Here is a 20,617-nt window from a genome sequence, read left to right on the forward strand (position 1 = left end):
TATGCCACCTAGCTGCCTCTGAGGAGGGCAAAGTCTTTTTGCAAATGGTATTACCATAACCAGGAAGGCTGAATAGCAGGAGGAAGATGATGACAGTTGGTGCCAATATCCCTAATAAGAGCACCAGCACCTTGGGATCCTAGAATTAGAGAAGAAAGGGACTCCCCACCCCGAAATGGCATCTCTCCCAACCCCTTCTCCCATCCTCTAATTTTACACAGAAGGAAATTGAGGCCTAGAGAGAGGAAATAACTCAAAGGTCATATAGGCAGGAAGTCACAGAAGCAGGATTTGAACCCAGGGCCTTGGACTCCAAATGCTTAGTACCACACTGCCTCCTTTCTCTATATGCGGTTGCCTGTGCACAGCAAATACAAGCAGGGGGATGCCAGGCTTCTGGGTTAATATCACTCTGGTCCTTACACTGAACACACAGGCAGGAGGGAGAAGCAGCTATGGAGAGTGTGGTTACCTGGGAAGCTCCCTCTGCTTGTCTGGATTTGTGTCTCCCTGTGTTGTGAGCAGCTCTGGGAAAAAGTCTCGTGCCTCAGGGCTGTGCTGAGAGCTGCCTGAGGTCTTAGGCACAGAAGGTGCACAGATGAGCTGGGCAATGATGTCACAAAGTCACAAAGGCAGCTGCATCCTCTGGCCACAGAGCCCTCTCCTCCTTGCCTGCCTGTGTCAGTGGCTCCCAGGTCCCTGACAAACAGGCTAAGAGGCTCTAGGGGTGAAGGGTTAAGTGGGAAAGCTCAGAAGTTTTATCCTCTATGATGTCATCATGGAAGGCCACGAACATTCCCTTAGCACCCTTCATTTTCCTCAATGCCCCATGATCTCCTCATATCTCACAAGTTCCTTTAAATCCTTCTTGAATTTCCCCTCATATTGGGTCTGTGGCGCCTTTCAGGGGTAAAGAATCTCATGTTTGTTCACTTCATCAGACGTTGTATTAAGTGACTAATTTCTGCAGACCCCCTTTTTATTGGTCCTAAATCTGCTTCCTTGAATCTTCAGGAAGTCTTTCTTTCTACTCAAATAGGGATCTGCTAACCCTGCTTCCCCTTTTCCATACCCTCCATCATATCATAAGCGACTTTGGTCAAGTCATTTAAATCTCCATGAGCTTCAATTTTCTCATCTATAAAACAAAAGGGTTAGACTCTGAATGCACTTCTATTTCTAAAACTGGGAGCCTACTGCTAATGCTGCTTCCATGATCTGTAGTTCTGTTACCTCTTTGAGCTTGGGCAAGTCACTCACTGTTTCCAGGCCTCAGTTTCCTGATCTGTAAAATGAGGAGGTTGGACTAGATGACTTCTAAGGTCCCTTCTAGTTTCAGAGGTATGAGTCTATGATCCTAATTCCACCCAAACTTCATCTTTTCAGACTGAAAAGTTTTGTGGGTGTATATATTTATAGTCATGGGTGAATATATATATATACATATATACATAACCATCTATCCATTCATCCAATGATGCACCCATCCACCAATCTATCCATCCACCAATCTATCCATCTACCAACCTGTCTACCTACCCAAAGATCCATCCACCCATTTAATGACCCAACCATCCACCAGCCTATCCATCCATTCATTCATTCATCTATCTAATGATTCATGCATCCATTTAACCATTTATCCATCCAATGATCCATTCATCCACCAATCCATTCTTCCATTCTTCCATCCATCCATCCATCCATCCATCCATCCATCCATCCATCCATCCATCCATCCATCCATCCATCCATCCATCTATACACACACTTCTCTCATTAGGAAACCTCATCATTTTGTAGGATGAAATGAACCTTGGTACTCACACTTACTCACAAATCTCTTGTTCCTCTAACTGGAGGGCACAGTCACAAATGGCCAAACCTCCATTTAAGGAAGGGGTCCAGTACAGCCATCCCCTCCCTCATTTCCCAGTTGGGTGCCCTAGTTCTGTACTTCTCTACTGTGCCCCCACCCAGGTACCTTCCTGAGCCTCCTCTCTTCCTACTTTTCAACTTCCTTTTGTGTCTTCTCTTCTACCATTAGATTAGAAGCTCCTTGAGGGTAGCAATCACACAGTTCCTGGTGCATAGTATGCCCTTAATAAATGTTTGTTGACTGACTGACTGACTCCTCTATGAGACTAGGTGCTGGGCCAGCTTCTTTATATGTGAACCTGGAGTTGAGAAAGACTAGAAATAAGCTGACCTCAAGCTATGTCATCAAGGCAAGGCAGATGGAATAGAGGACAGAGAGCTTTCCTCAAAGTCAGGCAGAGCTGGGTTCAAGTCCTGATACATTCTGGTTGTCTGACCCTAGGTAAGTCATTTAAACTCTCAGAACTCTAGATCAGTAAAGCAAACCCAAATAGAAATGGGGATCACTAAACCTGTCACAGAGATACCCAAGGGCTACATGTTGACTTAGAAAACCATATATTAACATTATCTATGTTCTATTGTATTTTTATTTATTTTGTTAAATATTTCCCAACTGCATTTGAATCTGGTTCTGGCTCCACTTGGGAGCGCTGGGGGTCACCCTGTGTTTGACATCCCTACTCTAAACAGCCCCTTAAGACGAGAAGCTGCAGAGAAGGTTCTGACCTTCATTGGTAGAGGGAGTTTCCTCCAATACCAATCAGATCATAGGTTCAGTTCCTATCTCCCATCTTTGGTTATATCATATGAATGTATGTCTTAATTGAGAAGACAGCAAGGGAGCACAGTGGATACATGATCAACCTTAGAACCACAGATTCATTTTACAGATGAGGAAACTGAGGTTCAGAGAAGCTCAGGCACTAACTCAAAGCTACAAGTGTAGCAAGTAGTACAGTTGGGATTGGAACAATTCCAGAATTCCTCCCCCGTATGACACTGCATTGCTCTATTGTCTGTGAGAGCAGGAAACACCTTTCTTTTCTTTTCTTTTTTTTTTTTTTTTGTGGGGCAATGGGGCTTAAGTGACTTGCCCAGGGTCACACAGCTAGTAAGTGTCAAGTGTCTGAGGACCGGATTTGAACTCAGGTACTCCCGTATCCAGGACCAGTGCCTTATTCACTGTGCCACCTAGCTGCCCCAGGAAACACCTTTCTTGAGCACACCTTGGGATTAATCATTAGAAGTTTGTAGAAGAGTCCTTTCCATTGGTGCATTTATCAAGGAATCTTCTATACGACATAGTGTTGGAGGGGAGCCTTTAATATCCAGCGTATGAGCTGGGATTTATATGGTGCTTAACGGCTTGGAAATGATTGTGTGTGTTGTTTTATCCTCACAACGACCTTGGGAGGGAGGTGCTATGATTATGCTCATTTTACAAATGAACAAACTGAGGCCAAAAGAGGGTAAGCAAAGTGCCCAGGGTCACAGAGCTAGTACGTTGTTTTTTTTTTTTTTGTTGTTTCTGTTTTTGCGGGGCAGTGGGGATTAAGTGACTTGCCCAGGGTCACACAGCTAGTATGGTGTGTTTTTTTTTTTGGTGAGGCAATTGGGGTTAAGTGACTTGCCCAGGGTCACACAGCTAGTAAATGTTAAGTGTCTGATGCCAGATTTGAACTCAGGTCCTCCTGAATCCAGGGCCAGTGCTCTATCCATTGTGCCACCTAGCTGCCCCTAGCTAGTATGTTTTTGAGGAAGGATTTGATCCTGGGTCTTCCTGACTCCAAGTCCCTCCTTGGGCACATGCTAGCTGTGTGTGACCCTTGCTAAGTCACTCTCTGTGTCCCCAAACCTTTCTCTAAGACTACGGGTTGCAGAAGAGTTGTCCATCTGCTTTGGGAGATAGAATTTCTTTGCTCGAAGTCCCTTATATCAATGAAATCACAGGTCCGGTGCCAACAAAAATGATATTATGCCTTGTATAACTATCTGTACACGTAGAGAAAAGTGGCATAGTGGAGACAGCCAGCTTCGGGGTCAGGAGTCAGGAACGAGCTAGGTGTAAGTCCTTCTTGTCTCTGACCCATGCTGGTGCCCCTCTAAGACTAAAAAGCACAGAGGAGTGGCTAGTCTACATCTATGGAGGGAGTTCCCACAACTAGAGTCCCCCACACTGATGGAATCCCAGGTATGGACAGAATTTTATTTTTTTCTCCTAAACAGTCCCATCTCCAGAGTGCTGGATCACTCTTCCACCCCGGGCCCTGATGTGAACCCTTTGAGTACCTGAATGTAGAATCTTGATCTTTTCTTCTGCTTCCCCCAGTCTAGCGGCCAAAGTGATTTGTGCTTCCTGTAGGCCCCTGCGAAGAGACGAGGGCTGGTTCAGATTGATTAGAATTACCCAGGGCCACACCCCGCCTTATGCTGGGGCTGGTCACCGGAGGGGCCACCACCCACCTTTGCCTCTGACATGGGTGGAAATTCAGAGCTCAGAGGTGAACTGAGGGCGGGCCATCCTTGGAAGCCAGAAGCCCTGTACTCAGACCCTGCTTTTGGTGCATCTCTGAATGTCAGAGTGGGAAAGGACCCCAGTGGTCAAGCCAAGCCAAGCCTGGACAAAAGCCAATCGATCTATGGCAGCCTGGGCATAGGGTCATCTGACCTCTACCAGAGGATGGTCAGGGCGGCTCTCATTATTAGGGGGGCTCTCCTGACACTCAGCTGAAATTGGCCTCTTTGTGAACTTTCACCTACTGCTTCCTGTTTGGCCACTGGGGGCCAAGCAGAACCAGCTAATCCCTTCTCCACATGATAGATACAGGATGACAGCGCACATGCCCCCCCCCCCAAGCCTTCTCTTCTCCATAAGAAACATTCCTAGTTCCTTCAAATACTTAAATAATAACAATAATGAGTATTAATAATTAATTCATTGTGATAATGACCATTAGTAATTATTTTTATTAATAATAAACATTGGTAATATTAATGATTAATAATAATTATCAATGAAAATCAATAATAATGATGAGGAAGACATCTATACTGGGCTGTAAGATTTGAAAAAACTTTATAGATTACATATAATTCTACATAAATATGATTACATATAATATATAAATAGAAATAAACATATAAACCATGATTATATATTATATATAAAATATGATTCTATATTATGTATACATAGTATCATATATATGATCTCATTTGATCCTCACAACCCGGTGAAGTAGGTGTCATTTTTTTTTTTGAGGCAATTGGGGTTAAGTGACTTGCCCAGGGTCACACAGCTAGTAAGTGTTAAGTGTCTGAGGCCGGATTTGAACTCAGGTCCTCCTGAATTCAGGGTCAGTGCTCTATCCATTGCACCACCTAGCTTCCCCAGTAGGTGTCATTGTTAACCCTATTTAGGAAACTGAGATTGAGAGAGGAAGGAAATCAGCATTTATTAAGTGCTTACTATATGTCCCATTCATTTTATCTTCATAACAACTTGTGAGGCAGGTGCTATTATTATCCCCATTTTACAGATAAGGAATCTGAGATGAACAAAGGTCAAATAACTTGCTCAGGGTCATACAGCTATTAATTGTGTGAGGCAGAATTTGAACTCAGATCTTCTTGACTTTAAGCAAAGCCCTCTCTTCAATGCACCAGCTTACAATGAGATGGTGACGTTATGATCCTGGTTGTTCATGCTCTGGTTTATTAAGATCCTCCCTAAATTGTTTCACCTGGACCCGAACCTATCATTTGGATGTGATCTGACCAAGGTAGGGGGACAGTGGGGCTAACAACATCTCCAGGAGCTATGTGCCCCTTAATAACAAGCCCATCTCTCTACTCCTTTGCTCTGAGAAAGGACGGGGGCTCTCTGAGGCTTCCTTCCCGATGTCCTCTGGGATGGAGACTCCCTAGCCCTCTCCGGCCCTGCTGGGTTTCGGGCACTGCCTGTCCCTGGCTGGAGAACTCACCAGACTATTCCCTAGCCTCCTCCTCCTTTCCATCAGTTTGCTCTGTTACTTTTTTACTGCGTACTTAAGACTATAATTCAGAAGTTATGCTACTGAATTTATGTGCTTATTATAGGCCCACCATTCGGGATGCCCCAGTTAAGGTGCTGTCAGCATTTCCATTATAAACCTCTATATCCCTGGGTTTATAGCCCCGACTATAAAAACCTCTCTCCAGGCTGGAGTTGGGCACCTTGGAGCTCAGCCCAGAAGAAAATCTCTCTGTAAAATCTGTGATGGAAAGAGATAGACAGGGAGGGATGGAGGGAAGAAAGATAGAGGGAGAGATAGACATATAGAGAAAGAGGGAGAGAAAGGCAGAGACAGAGAGAGAGACAGAGGGTGGAGATGGAGAAGGAAGGAGGAAGAGAAAGAGAGAGGGAGGGAAAGAGAGAGGGAGGGAAAGAGAGAGGGAGGGAGAGAAAGACAGAGACAGAGACAGAGGAAGGGAGGGAAGGAGAAAGGGATGGAGAGATACATATAGAGAGACAGAGAACAAGAGAGAGACAGAGAGAGGAGATGGAAAGGGAGGGAGGGAGAGAGAGGGAGATGGGGAAAGAGAGACAGAGGGAGAGAGAGAGAGATGAAGACAGTAAATGGAGAGAGAGGGAGGAAGAGACAGTGAGGAGAGGGAAAGAGAGAGAGAGACAGTGAGGAAAGGGAAAGAGAGAGAGAGAGGGAGAGAGAGAGAGAGAGAGAAAGTGGGGGAGGGAGGGAGAGACAGAAAGATAAAGGCAGAGAGGAGAGAGACAGACAACAGGCAGAGACAGAGACAGAGATGGAGGACCCATAGGGTGATTCTGGAGTCGGAAGAGCACAAACACAATCGGACCAGGGTGATAATGGGGTTCTTAAGTAGGTGGCAGGAGAGAATCGAGGCCAGTGGGTTTCCCACAGGCTGAAATGAGCGATCCACTATCCTCTAGCATGTGAAGGTCCCCTGGTGAGCAGCTAATTTCTTTACTTGAGGAGGGCAGGGCTTGAAATACAGAGCCACTACAGTGATGCATGTGGTGGGAATGCTGGGCTTGGAAACAGAAGAGCTGAGTTCAAGTCCTGCCTCGGATACAAATTAGCTGTGTGACCCTGGGTAAATCATTTGATCTCTCTCAGCCTCACTTTCTCATCTATCAAATGGGGATAGTAATAGCACCCACTTCACAGGCTTGTTATGTAAGGCTCGAATGAGATGACTTAAACAAAGCACTTTGGGAAGCTTAGAGCGGGACATACATTAGCTATTACAATTATTACAGGTAGAAGGAGGGTCTGAGAACCTTTTCAGGGGCTTTTAAAGGCTAGGACCTGATAAGATGCCTGTGGTTGGGGGACCTTAGTTTCCAAGGGAGGTAGACTAGAATGAGATAAGAGAGGATTTCTTTGTATCCTTGGTGTTTAGTATGGGTACACAGTAGATGCTTAATAAAGAATTACTGATTGTTGAATGACTGGAGGGAGGTGGGAGAGCTGAGTACTTAGAGCCTCCTGTGGAGAAGGGATTGGTCCCAGAGGTCAGCACCAGGAGCAATGGGGGCAAGATGCCAAGGGGCACATTTCGAGTGCATGTCAAAAAGTCCTATTTTTCTTTTTTTGGTGGGGCAATGAGGGTTAAGTGACTTGCCCAGGGTCACACAGCTAGTAAGTGGTAAGTGTCTGAGGCCGGATTTGAACTCAGGTCCTCCTGACTCCAGGGCCGGTGCTCTATCCACTGCGCCACCTAGCTGCCCCTCAAAAAGTCCTTCTTAACCAGTAGAGTTGCCCAGAAGGGACAGGGGCTGCCTCGAGAGATAGTGGAGGTCATCAAGGGAAGGCTGGGTGACCCCTTGTTCTGAAGAGGAAAGTCTTGTGCAGTTATGGGTACATGCCAGGATAGTGACTATGGTAACTAGAATGACAAGGTGATGAATGTCTATGGCAAAGAAGTCATATTCTCTCATTTAAACAATTTAAAAAATTCAACTCTATTATATATAATATTTGATATTCAAACACACACTCTTCTTTACCCATCTCAGTTCCAAACAACAAACATTTTAAGTACCTAATATGTCTAATAAAATAATCTTATTTTGAATTTTTTAAAAAGGGCATCGATAAGCTGGAGGGTGTGCAAAGGAGTGCTATCAGGGTGGTGAAGGGCTTTCACCCAATTCAATCAATTCCAAATCAAACTTCAGGTGGGGGCTCCTGGGCATCTGCCAAGTCCCATTATTTTATCACACCTCCATGTTTTGTGAAGCTCTTTCGACGGAACTGGAGAACAGAAATCTCAGAGGAGCCATGATGGCTGTCATATGGAAGAGGGATTGGTCTTGTTCTCCTTGGCCCCGGAGGATAGAACCAGGAACAATGAGGGGGAGCTGCAAGATGTTCAGGAAGAACGTCCTCATGAGTGGAGCCTTCTACAATGCTCCTGAGAGTGGGTGCCCGGAAGGACTCGGTGTCCTGGGCAAGCCAGGTCCCTAAGGTAAGCATGACTCTCCCTTGGGAGAGAACAGGTTTTCAGTGTCTAGAGGCCTTGCCAACCACATTAATGAGACAATTAATAGATTTTACAGGCTTACTTACTGTTCAAAAAAGAAAAGAGCTCCTTAAGCATCTAACTACCCTAGAAATCACATATGTGAGCTGTTAGTCTTTTTAAAAAGAATAGGTAGGGGCAGCTAGGTGGCGCAGTGGATAGAGCACTGGCCCTGAATTCAGGAGGACCTGAGTTCAAATCCAGCCACAGACACTAGACACTAGCTGTGTGACCCTGGGCAAGTCACTTAACCCCCGATGCCCCGCAAAAAAAAAAAAAGAAAAAAAAAGAGTAGGTAAATTCAAGACAAGGAAGTTTGGTCCAGTGGGAAGAGCTCCAGGCAAATCAGGAGACTTGTTCCTGGCTCAGCCATTAACTTGCTGGGTGACCTTGGAATGGTCACTCTACCTCTATAGGCCCGAGTTTTTCCATTGGTAAAATAAGGCGCATGAACCCTGCTCCACCATGTTGCTGTTACCCTAGAAATTGTTCTACTGGTTCAACACATCCCAGTCACTTTCCTTTTTTTTTTTCTTTTGCAGGGCAATGAGGGTTAAGTGACTTGCCCAGGGTCACACAGCTAGGAAGTATCATGTGTTTAAGGTCAGATGTGAACTCAGGTCCTCCTGAATCCAGGGACAGTGCTTTATCCACTGCACCACCTAGCTACCCCCCCCAGTCACTTTCAATAGTTCAGTGACCCACCAATCCATGAAGATGTCCTGTGAGATTAGGTGAGTATACTTTCTGACCAATGTGATGACCAACTACAATTCCGAAGGAGCAGTGATGAAGGATGTTGCCAACCTCCTGATAGGGAGAGGATGGACCCTCCATCACATTCATATACCATGGTCTGATTCAGCCGTTTCTCAATTGATAGGCATGTGATTTGGTTCTAGATTTTTGCTGCTACAAATAGTATGGTCATGAATGGTTTGGTAGATTTGAAAGTTTCCTTCCTTCCTTCCTTCCTTCCTTCCTTCCTTCCTTCCTTCCTTCCTTCCTTCCTTCCTTCCTTCCTTCCTTCCTTCCTTCCTTCCTTCCTTCCTTTCCTTTCCTTTCCTTTCCTTTCCTTTTTTTTTCCTGCAGAGCAATGAGGGTTAAGTGACTTGCCCAGGGTCACACAGCTAGTAAATATCAAGTGTTTGAGGCTAAATTTATCTCATTTGACCTGTATAACAGTCCCAGGAGGTAGGTGCTATTATTACCTTCACTTTACAGTTGAAGAAACTGAGGTGGAGATTAAGTGACTAGCCTAGGGTCACACAGCTATTAAGTATCTGAGACTGGATTTTAACTCAGGTCTTATTATTATTATTTTTTTTTGTGGGGCAATAAGGGTTAAGTGACTTGCCCAGGGTCACACAGCTAGTAAGTGTCAAGTGTCTGAGGCTGGATTTGAAGTTAGGTCCTCCTGAATCCAGGGCCGGTGCTTTATCCACTGCACCACCTAGCTGCCCCCTTACCTCTGGTCTTATTAAAAAAAAACACAAAATTATTACTTATTTTTTAACATTCACTTAAAATTTTTTTTGAGTTACAAATTCTTTCCTTTCCCCTTGGCCCTTCTCCACTCACTGAGAAAGTAAGAAATGTGATGTCAATTATCATGTGAAATCATGCAAAACATATTTATATATAAGCCATGTTGCAAAAAAAGGTATAAAAACACAAAACAACAAACAAAGAAAAATAATGAAACTGAAAAAAATATGCTTCACTCTATACTCAGAGTTCATAATTTCTCTCTCTGGAGATGGATAGCATTTTTCATCATTAATCCTTCAGAATTGTCTTAGATCAAAGCTTCTTAAACTTTGGGCCACGACCCCATATGGAGTCATGTAACTGAATGTGGAGATTGCAAAAAAAAATTGGCAACAGTAAAAGGTTATGTATACCTATTTTATATATTTATATACCTGGGGTTGTGTAAAAATTTCTCTGGCAAAAAAGAGTCACAAGCAGAAAAAGTTTAAGAAGCCCTGTTTTAAATCATTGTATTGATCAAAGTAGCTAAGTCTTTCACAGATGATTATCCTTTCAATATTGCTGCTACTATGTGCAGTGGTCTAGTTCTGCTCACTTCACTTTGCATCAGCTCATATAAGTCTTCCCAGGTTTTTCTGAAACCATCCCAAATGTCGTTTCTTAGAGCACAATAGTATTCCGTCACAATCATATATAGTACAATTTGCTTAGCCATTCCCCAATTGATGAGCATCATCTCCATTTTCAATTATTTGCCACCACAAAAAGAGTGGCTATAAATATTTTTTTACTTCTAAGTCTTTTTCCCTTTTCTTGGATCTCATTGGGACACAGACCTACTAGTGGTATTTCTGAATCCAAGGGTATGCACAGTATTATAACCCTTTGGGCATCATTCCATATTGCTCTCTAGAATGGTTGGATAAGTTTACAACTTCACCAATAGTGTATTAGCGTCCCAATTTTTCCACATTCCCTCCAACATTTGTCATATTAGCCAATGTGACAGGTGTGACGTGGTATCTCAGAGTTGTTTTAATATCTCTAATTTGCATTTTTCATATAATTATAGATCACTTTGATTTCTTCTTCTGAGAACTGCATGTTATATCCTTTGACCATTTACCAATAGTGGAATGATACATATTCTTGTAAGTTTGGCTTAGTTTTCCATATATTTGAGATGAGGAGCTCAGGTCTTCTTGATTCTAGACCCAGTGTTCTACCTATTGAGCCACCTTACTGCCTATTAGTTGTTCAGGCCTCCTGGATCAGTAATCTGCTTCTATGAGAATGGAAGTTTTCCGAGGAATCAAGGGGAATCTACTATTCCCCACCCTCACCATTGGGCTCCCTAGTACAAATCCTCCTCTTATTACTCTTCTTTATCCCCACAAACACCCTTGACTCACTCACTTTTGTTTTTCTGCCTCATTTCTCTGAAGCAAGGTTTCTGTTAAAAGTGCTTTGTTGGGAATGCCCGGAAGCCTGGGTCCCTCTGACACCGTGAACCCAGCCGGAGTCGTCCCTTCTCTCTGCTCTAGAGGTTAAAAAAAAGAAGACAGAAAGACATTACTGGAGAGGCATGACAAGTGGAGAAAGCAGCTTCCTTTTATGAGGCTAAACACCAATAACCCGTGTAAAAAATTGATTTCCCCAAGTTCCCTAAATTGATTTTGGGCTCCTGAGTTGATACATCTGACTGACTCTGCTGCGATCAGCTGTGGCAGCCCATTCACCGGAGGGGAAAAGATGGATGGGGGTGGAGGGGTGGGGTGGGGTGGCATGGCTGCTGGAGTTTGATCTGAACTTCTCAACTGCCCACATTCACGTTGCCCCAGCACCAGACCACCTGGAGGGTCATCCTTACCTGCTGTGTGGCCTTGGACAAGTCACTTAATCTCTGAATCTCAAGCGGCAACCTCTATTAAGTTAAAGATGGGCTGCGATCTGTATGGGTGACTGCAGTGGCCACACCAGGGGCTCCCTCTAGTGCTGAGATTCCTCGAGGGATGTAGATTTATGGTTTACAAAGTGCCTTATAATAATAACGTTAACAGGGTAATAACAACTAACATCTATGTTGCTCTTTACAAATGTATTATCCCGTTTGCTCTTCGCAACAACCCTGGGAGGGAGGGGCTATGATCACCCCCATTTTACAGATGAGAAAACGGAGGCCAAAAGGTGAAGGGACTCTTTACCTTCGTGATGTTGGCCAAGTCCCTTCACCTCCGTGGGCCCCGACTTCCTCATCTGTAAAACGAAGTGGTTGGATTCAATGGCCGCCAAGGTTCCTTTCAGCTCTAGACCTGTGACCGATCCTATGATCTCTCTCTGGACTTCGGTTTCTTCACATCTAAAAAGAAGGGGGTTGGAGTCGATGGCGTCCGAGCCTTTGATTCCAAGACCAGCACTCTGCCTGTTGTACCGCTGATGGCCACTAGGGGTGCCATAGGACACAGAGTCCTGAGGGCTGAATTCTAGTCTCAGACTCTCATTAGCTCACTTAACTACTGTCTGCTTCAGTTTCCCCACCTGTAAAGTGGGGATAATAATAGCACCTACCTTTCTGGGTTGCTGTAAGGATCAAATAAAATAATAAAGAACTGAGCATAGAGCCTGGAACATAGTGGTACTTATATAAAAATATTAGTTATTATTATTATTAATCAATAAACATTTATTAAGCATCTACTATGTGCCAGACATTGTGCTTAGCAAAGTGGATACAAAAAATGGCAAAAGACAGTCCCTGCTCTCAAGGAGCATATAATCTAATGGGGGGGGGGCGACATGCAAACAAATATAAACAAAGCAAACCATAAACAACAAGATAAATAGGAAAGAGGGAAGGCACTGGAATCAAGAGGGTGTAATCCTCATAATGCTTCTGTAAGGCAGGAAGTACATGCATGAATATTCCCATTTAACAGATGAGGAAACTGAGGCACAGATCACACAGCCAGTAAGCTGTTACTTGCACTTGTACCTTCTGGCTCAGGATTCAGCTCTCCTTTTGCTCCATCCCTCTGCCTCTTAAAGAAGACCCTTGCCCTTTCCTGGAGTACAAGGTGTCGGTAGAAATTTGTCTCCTCCCAAGAAGCATTTCTTGAGAAATCATTAATCTCTCCTGCCCCTGTGGTCCCCAAGTCCTCTGCTGGTGGCCAGCCATTGATCACCCAGTGCTGTCGTTTACCTGCCTCCTGTGTCTGTTTCATCTCTGCACCTCACCCTGCATCCCTTTGGGGCAGGAAGAACATGTCATATTCTTCCTTGTGTTTGCCCCCCCCCCCCCCAGCGCCTTGCCCATACAAGGTAGGCATTCAACAAATGTTTGTGGAGGAGGCAGATCCCTTCCCTCCCTCCCTCAGAAGAGTCCAGGGCATCAAAGAGCAGAAAGGGACCGAGAAAGCTCTTTGAAAGGGGAAACGCTTTGTGTTGATTCGGGGGTTTATCCCCTTCTAGGGGCTGATAGCAGCATGTTGGGTGCCCTGGGCTAGACCAGGGGAAGATCTACTTGGCCCCAGAGATCAGAACTGGGAGCAATGGGTGGAAGTCGGGAAGGGACTGACCAAGGTTCCACTGGCCCCATAGCCATGTTGATGTCAGGAAAAACTTCCTAACAATGAGAATCGTTCACAAGTAGAGTGGGATATAGTGGGTTTTCCCTATGATGGATGAACACTGGGTGGGTGCATTGCTGTGGGGTTCCTTTTGGAACTCGATGAACACTCTGGTCTCTTGAGACTCTGAAAAGATTGGCTATGCCAACTGGGGAATCATCAGGAAGAACACCCAGACTTACGGGCGTTGAATAGATCACCTCAGGCCAGCGCAGAATCTTAAAGTATGAACTTGTTTATAAAAATATTTTGGTAATTGTATGTCAATTGCAATTGGTTTCTTTGTAATCCCATGTGTTTTGTGTATTTAAAAAAAAAACGTTATTTCTGAGAGGGAATCCATGGGCTTCGCTAGACCGCCCAAGGGTTCCATGATATGACCAAGGTTAAGAGCCCTTGACCTAGAGAGAGGAGGTAGATCTGCTATTTATTTATTTATTTGTTTGTTTATTTGCAGGGCAATGAGGGTTAAGTGACTTGCCCAGGGTCACGCAGCTAGTATCAAGTGTCTGGGGTCAGGTCTGAACTCAGGTCCTCCTGAATCCAGGGCTGGTGCTTTATCTACTGCACTACCTGGCTGCCCCCTAGATCTGTTATTTCTGCAAGGTCTGGCAGGCCCTGCTAAAGCAAGAAGGGCTTCATGTAGGCCCACACTCGGGAGGCAGCTCTATGGGCCAAAGAGTTGGGTTCCCATCCTGGGTTCGCCGCTTATGATTGATGCTACTGTGGTAAAGTCACTTGTCTTTTCCTGGCCTCAGCTTCATCTGGTAAATGATGGAGATGACCTCCAAGATCTTTTTCAGCTCTAAATCCGGGATCTTATGATAAGCTACTGAACCTCTTGTGGGCTTCAGTTTCTTCATCAGTAAAATAAGGGGGTTGGACTCAATGTTCACCGATGTCCCTTCCAGCTCTAAATATCAAATCCTATGATGGTAATGACCAGTCTAACAGAGTCTGAAAAGACCTCACCAGACACAGGGGGATGACCTTGTAGACACAGAAGCTGGGAGACAGACCATCTACTAAGGTGTAAAGGGATTAGAAGCTAAAACAGTGCAAGGAATACCCGCAGTGGTGAAATCAGGGCTCATCGGGGGCATATTTCTCATCTCACTTTTGAGGTTATTTAGACATAAGAAATGGGGCAGCTAGTGGGCTCCTTCAGTGGCTAGAGTGCCCGGTCTGGAGTCAGGAAGACCTGTGTTCAAATCTGGCCCTAGACCCTTATTAGCTGTGTGACCCTGGGCAAGTCCCTTAATCCTGTTTGCCTTAGTTTCTTCATCTGTAAAATGAGCTGAAGAAGAAAATGGCAAACCACTCCAGTATCTCTGCTAAGAAAACCCCAAACAGGGTCATGAAGAGTAGGATGGAAATGACTGAAAAACAAAAGCCATAAGAACATAGATCTAATCTAACATAGGTCCTTCACCATCCTGTTTCTCCTTTGGATACTCTCTACTTTATTAATGTTTTTCTTAAACTGTGGTGCCCAGACCTGAACACAATAGTCCAGATGAGCTCAAATCTGGGTAGAGGGCAGTGGGACTGTCACCACCTTTTCCTGGAAGCTTGGACCCTTCCAATGCAGCCCAAGATAGCACTAGTTTTGGGTTTCCAACACTGGTGACTTATATTGACTTTCCAATCCGCTACCCCCCCCCCAGGATTATTTTCCTAAAGGATTCCTTTAGACAGGAAATGATGGTACCTTTGGTCTTGAGAATCTCTGGGTGCTTCTTCCACTGGACGTGGAGATCTTTCAGGGGTTGGCTGGTGGGGTCGAAAGCTTGTAGCTGCTGTAGTCTATCTTCCAAGCTTCTTGCTGCCTCAAACACAGGCACAGGGTCTGGGGAGAGAGCAACATGATGAGTGGCTTGTCCAATTCCCACCCCTTACCATTTACCCCATAGCTCTAACATGGAAAGGAAGCCAGCCTAGCTTAGTGGGGAAAGCACAGGAGTTGGACTCAGATTCTGGTTCAAGTTCAGCCTTTGCCTCTTACTAGTGGAGTAACAAGGATAAGACTTATTGACTGCCCAAGTCTCAATTTCTCCTTAGTAATATAGGGAGAATAAACTTTTGTCTACAAGAGGCAGCCTGGTATGATAGGAGTACTGAACTTAGGAGGTTGGATGTCTGGGGGTGAATTCTTCCCTGATACAGACTAATCATGTGACATGGGGGAATCTCTCTCACCCAAGAGACTTTCATCTCTCAAAGCCTCACTTTCCTCATCTGTAAAATGGGGAGAATAAAATTTGTGCTACTTACCTTACAGGGTTGCAAGAAAAGCACTATGTGCACCTTAAAGTACTCTATGGATGTATTATTATTAATAGTTTAAAATTTATTAAATAATAGTATGTAATAATACCATTATTAATCAACAATTTTATTAATAGTATTATTTTAATAGTATTATTAAATAATAGCATTATTAGTTAAATAATAATTAATTCTTGCTCCACTGATACAGTCCCTCACATGGATGCTTGATGAGCCTTTTTTAGGCATGTGTTATGGAGGGCATGCACAAGCTTCTGAACCTGGTTTCTGTCTGCTTACTGTCCGTTGAAGAGGAGGAGCTTTTTAATTGGCTGCTGAGCCAGAAAAGAGCATGTATCCAAAAGTTCTTTGGTCTCTTTCTTTCATGGTAGTGAGTGAGGCAATAACTGCTGTAAGCCTCTGGGTGGGGAGAACACCAATGGCCTTACTCTTCCTATCCAGACTGAAATGAAGCCCCAAAGAAAAGGCCCCAGCCCCGCAGCTGTTGATTGCCAAGGCCCTATATCCTGTAGCAAGAGAGTGACTTGTACAGCAGTTAGATGGCATTCCAAAGTGAACGCAGTGGAATGAACGCTTTGTAGTAGCCACTTTAAATTTAAGCTCATTTTCCCCAAAGACTGAGGTGCTGAGGGAAGAGTGTGCCTCACCCCCTTCCAGGTTTGGGGGAAATGTGTTTGTACTTTTTTGTTCCTGATATATATATATTTTTTGGTGAGGCAGTTGGGGTTAAGTGACTTGCCCAGGGTCACACAGCTAGTAAGTGTCAAGGGTCTGAGGCTGGATTTGAACTCAGGTCCTTCTGAATCCAGGGCCAATGCTTTATCTACTGTGTCACCTAGCCGCCCCTTGCTATATCTTCTTCTTTTTTTTTTTTAGTGAGGCAATTGGGGTTAAGTGACTTGCCCAGGGTCACACAGCTAGTAAGTGTTAAGTGTCTGAGGCTGGATTTGAACTCAGGTCCTCCTGACTCCAGGGCCGGTGCTCTATCCACTGTGCCACCTAGCTACCCCAATATATCTTCTTAATAAATATCTCTTTAACAAAAGGTAATTGATATTAATTGATTAAATGATACTGGGGTGCTAACCACTGGGTCAATCAATGATATAGGAGAGATATTAACTGCAATTGACAATTGGTACTGGTGAGAATACACAGAAATAAAGGCTTGAACTAACAGCAATAGAAAGACACTCCCAACATCTCAGGGGTGTCCTTAGAATTCTGAGGGGGAGATGAAGCTAACCAGCCCTCTGGGGATGAGGCCTACCTGCCTAGAACATAGTTCAGAGATGGGAAGGACTTTAGAACCTGGAATGTCAGAGCTGGAGGGACTTTAGAACATGGAATCTTAGAGCTGGGGGGAGTCTAGAATAGGGAATGTCTGACCTGGGAGGGCCCTTAGAACATATTATACCAGAAGCAGGAGAGTACTTGGAACACAGGGATAGGAGGGACCTTAGATCACAGAAAACTAGAGCTGAGAGGGACATTGGAACCGAAAATGTCAGAGGTGAGAGGGGCCTTAGAGCATTGAATGCCAGAGCTATAAGTATCTTTGGAGACCATGTAGTCCACCCCTGCAGCCTCTCATGTCACAGAGGTCATCATGCTCCCACAGAGGGGAAGCGGCTCCTTCAGAGAGCTCACTGCCAGCTCCAACACTCCCAATTCAATTACTTCTCCCCCCACCACTCTGCCTCATTTCCACTTCCCATTATACCCTTCCCCCTCCCATCACCACGAAGAACTTGCCCTCCCAAGTGGGCATTTCAGCATCATGCATTAATCCCAGAGTGGTATCTTCACCCTGCTCCTGCTGAGAATCCAGAGACCACCCAACCCCTTCCCACCAGAACCACTGGGAGACATCTTCTTGGCTGCCCCTTGGCCTCAACAAGCAAACCTCTTCCCTTTCCCTCCCTCCACCGTCCCCAGCAGCACCTCCTCCTAATAATGCCTGTTTATTTAGGCAAAGGAAGAAGGAGACAATAGCAGTTTATGCCGAGGTAAGCAGGTGCATTCAAACAGTCTGTCTTTCCTCTGTCAGCATTACACCATCATTAGCTAGTGTCTGCTCAGCAGGGTGTACCATTATGTCTCCCACGGCTGATGTAATTATACATTGACATAATTAACCCAGCAAGCCCATTAGGCAGGCCAGCTAAAAATTCATCTATAATTATTTGTTGTGTGCATGCTAATGAGTCCATCTGCACCGCCATTGTACAACACCGAACAAATTAATTTACAAGTCTGGATTTTTTAATAAGTTCAAGAAAATGCTGCCTATTGTGTTGGGTTTCTCGAAAAAATGCCAAGAAGGGTCCAGGGTCAGGGAAGTCGGACCAACACGAGAGCAGCTCAGGGTGCTCGGGTCCCAGGCCTGGCTCGAGGGGGAGTGCTGAGGGCCCTGCCCTGATTCCTGGGATGGCTGGAGAGGAAAAATCCAGCTCTGTCGTGGCAAGGGGAAAGAGCCCAGCCCAGCACCCAGCCTGTACAAGTATCAATGCAGGATAATTACATGCGATGGTAATAGAGGATGGCATCCATTCATGGGCATGTGAATTACAGTATTGATGCTGCATTGTGCTTGAACGGTATAATTGTTTAGGTCACTGTGATTCTTTCCCCATTCAATCCTGGAGACTCTCTCTTTTCAGGGCCCCTAAGCGGGGTTGCCAAGGGTGGGCTGGGTCAAGGCATGGAGACCCCAGAGGATGTTAAGTGGAGTTTTGATAAGGCTTTACAATTTTTGAAGCAGCTTGGTTTTGTTCACAGTGGGGAATCCGTGCATTTACTGGCCCTCTCCTTGCCCCTGATGTTTCAGGAGAAGCATTCTCCATGAACTCACGTGTATGGTGTTTGGCGAGCTGGTTGGTGGGGAACTCACAGGTTGACCAGCATGTTTGGTATACAGTAGGTGCTTAACAAATGCTTCTTGATTTATTCACCTTGGTTCAAATTCTAACCCTGAGGCTTACTTACCTGGGTGACCTTGGGCAAACCCTTTCATTTCCTCAGTGCTTTGGTTTTTTTCATCTACAAAATGAGTGTGTTGCACTATATAGTTTCTGAGAGGTTTCTTCCAACTCTAGACCTGTCCAAAGCTGCTGCCCAGTTTTGTCAATTCTACCTTCAAAGCATCTCTCAAATACATTCCCTTCTCTCCTCTGATATTGCCCCCACCCCAGTCCAAGCCCTCATCACCTCACCTGCTGGGAGGGAGGATGGGGGTCTGCTTGCCTCAAGTCTTTCCCCACTCCAATCCATAGACTATTTAGCTCTCAGAGTTCCTAAGGTGCAGGTCTGATCATATCACCCCACACTGCTCAACTCAATCAACTCTAATGGCTCTGGGATCAACTATAAAATCAGCCATTTGGCTTTGAAGGTCCCTCAAAACCTGGCTCCCTTTCTGGTCTTTTTGCACCTTCCTCCCCTTCACATAGTCTTCAATCCAGCATCGCCAGCCTCCTGGCTGTTCCTTATACTGGACAGTCTGGCTCTTGACTTGTGTCCTGACTGTCCCCCAGGCCTGGAACATTCTCCCTCTTCCTCTCCACCTCCTGGCCCCTCCAGGTCTCCGCTAAAGCCCCAGTTTTGTAAGGAGCTTTTCCTGATCCCACCACTGCTAACGCCTTCCCTCTGAGACGACTCCCTTTAACCTGTCTCCATCTTGTTTGCACATGGCTATTTTCACGTGGTCTCCCCCATCAGACTGTGAGCTCCTCGAGATCAGGGGCTGTCTTTAGCTTTTCTTTGTACCCACTTGTACTTAGCCCAGCGCTGGGTGACTGACTCACCTAGGACTCGATGGGACGAGATGCTGGTGAGATCCAACCACCATCCTGGGCGCTCTGGGCATTCCCAAACTCAGAGAGCCGCAGGGAGATGGGAGAAGGGACATACTCACCCTGGTTTTTCAGATGGAATAATTAGGTTAGTAGTGCATTCACAAGCTAGGCAAACTCATTTTACAGATAAGGAAACTGAGGCTACCAGGGGGTCATAAGATCCCACATCCAGGGGACTCCTGGGATGGCAGCCAAGTGTCATTTCATTGTTGGCTGCCACAGGACCTGGAGGCAAGCATGGAGCACAGAGGCAGCTCAGGGTCTGGAATCAGGGAGGCCTGAGTTCAAATCCAGCCTCAGATACTTACTAGCTGTGTGGCCCTGAGCAAGTCACTTCAGTCTGCCTGAGTTTCCTCACCTGTAAAATGGGGATAATAATAGCATCTATCTCCCAGGTTTATTGTGAGCATCAAATGAAATAATGATTGGAAAGTGCTTAGTACAGTACGTGGCACATAGTAAGTGTTTAATAATTGCTTGGCCATCCCGGCTGCTCTTATCTAGATACTATAAAGCTTATGAATGTCATTCCTAAAGTATAGTGCCCAGGACTCAACAGACTACTCCACATGTGGTCTGAGTGGCCACAAATAAATTTTTTGAGTTTAAGTGACTTAGCCAAGGTCACACAGAAAGCTGACAAGACCACAGAACTAGATTAGATTGTAAGCTCCTTGAGGGCAGGGATTGTCTTTCTGCCTTTTATCATATATTCAGTGCTTGACACAGTGTCTGGAACATAGTAGGAGCTTAATAAATATTCACAAATAGGGGCAGCTGGGTGGCACAGTGGATAGAGATGGAGTCAGGAGGACCTGAGTTCAAATCCAGCCTCAGACACTTGACATTTACTAGCTGTGTGACCTTGGGCAAGTCACTTAACCCCAATTGCCTCACAAAAAGAAAGAAAGAAAGAAAGAAAGAAAG

The 20,617-nt window shown here is 45.1% G+C and overlaps 1 protein-coding gene across 1 annotated transcript in view; it reads right to left on the reverse strand.

The window, feature by feature from the left end:
• Positions 1-20,617, reverse strand: part of CUX2 (cut like homeobox 2) — a 387,207-nt gene that overhangs the window by 41,549 nt on the left and 325,041 nt on the right. The window contains 3 exon segments of the mRNA XM_043976494.1: positions 4,171-4,247; positions 11,335-11,458; positions 15,256-15,393. Of these exon segments, the coding sequence (XP_043832429.1) occupies positions 4,171-4,247; positions 11,335-11,458; positions 15,256-15,393 (339 nt within the window).

This window comes from Dromiciops gliroides, chromosome 1, assembly GCF_019393635.1.
Source record: "Dromiciops gliroides isolate mDroGli1 chromosome 1, mDroGli1.pri, whole genome shotgun sequence".
NCBI classification, from domain to species: Eukaryota; Metazoa; Chordata; class Mammalia; order Microbiotheria; family Microbiotheriidae; genus Dromiciops; species Dromiciops gliroides.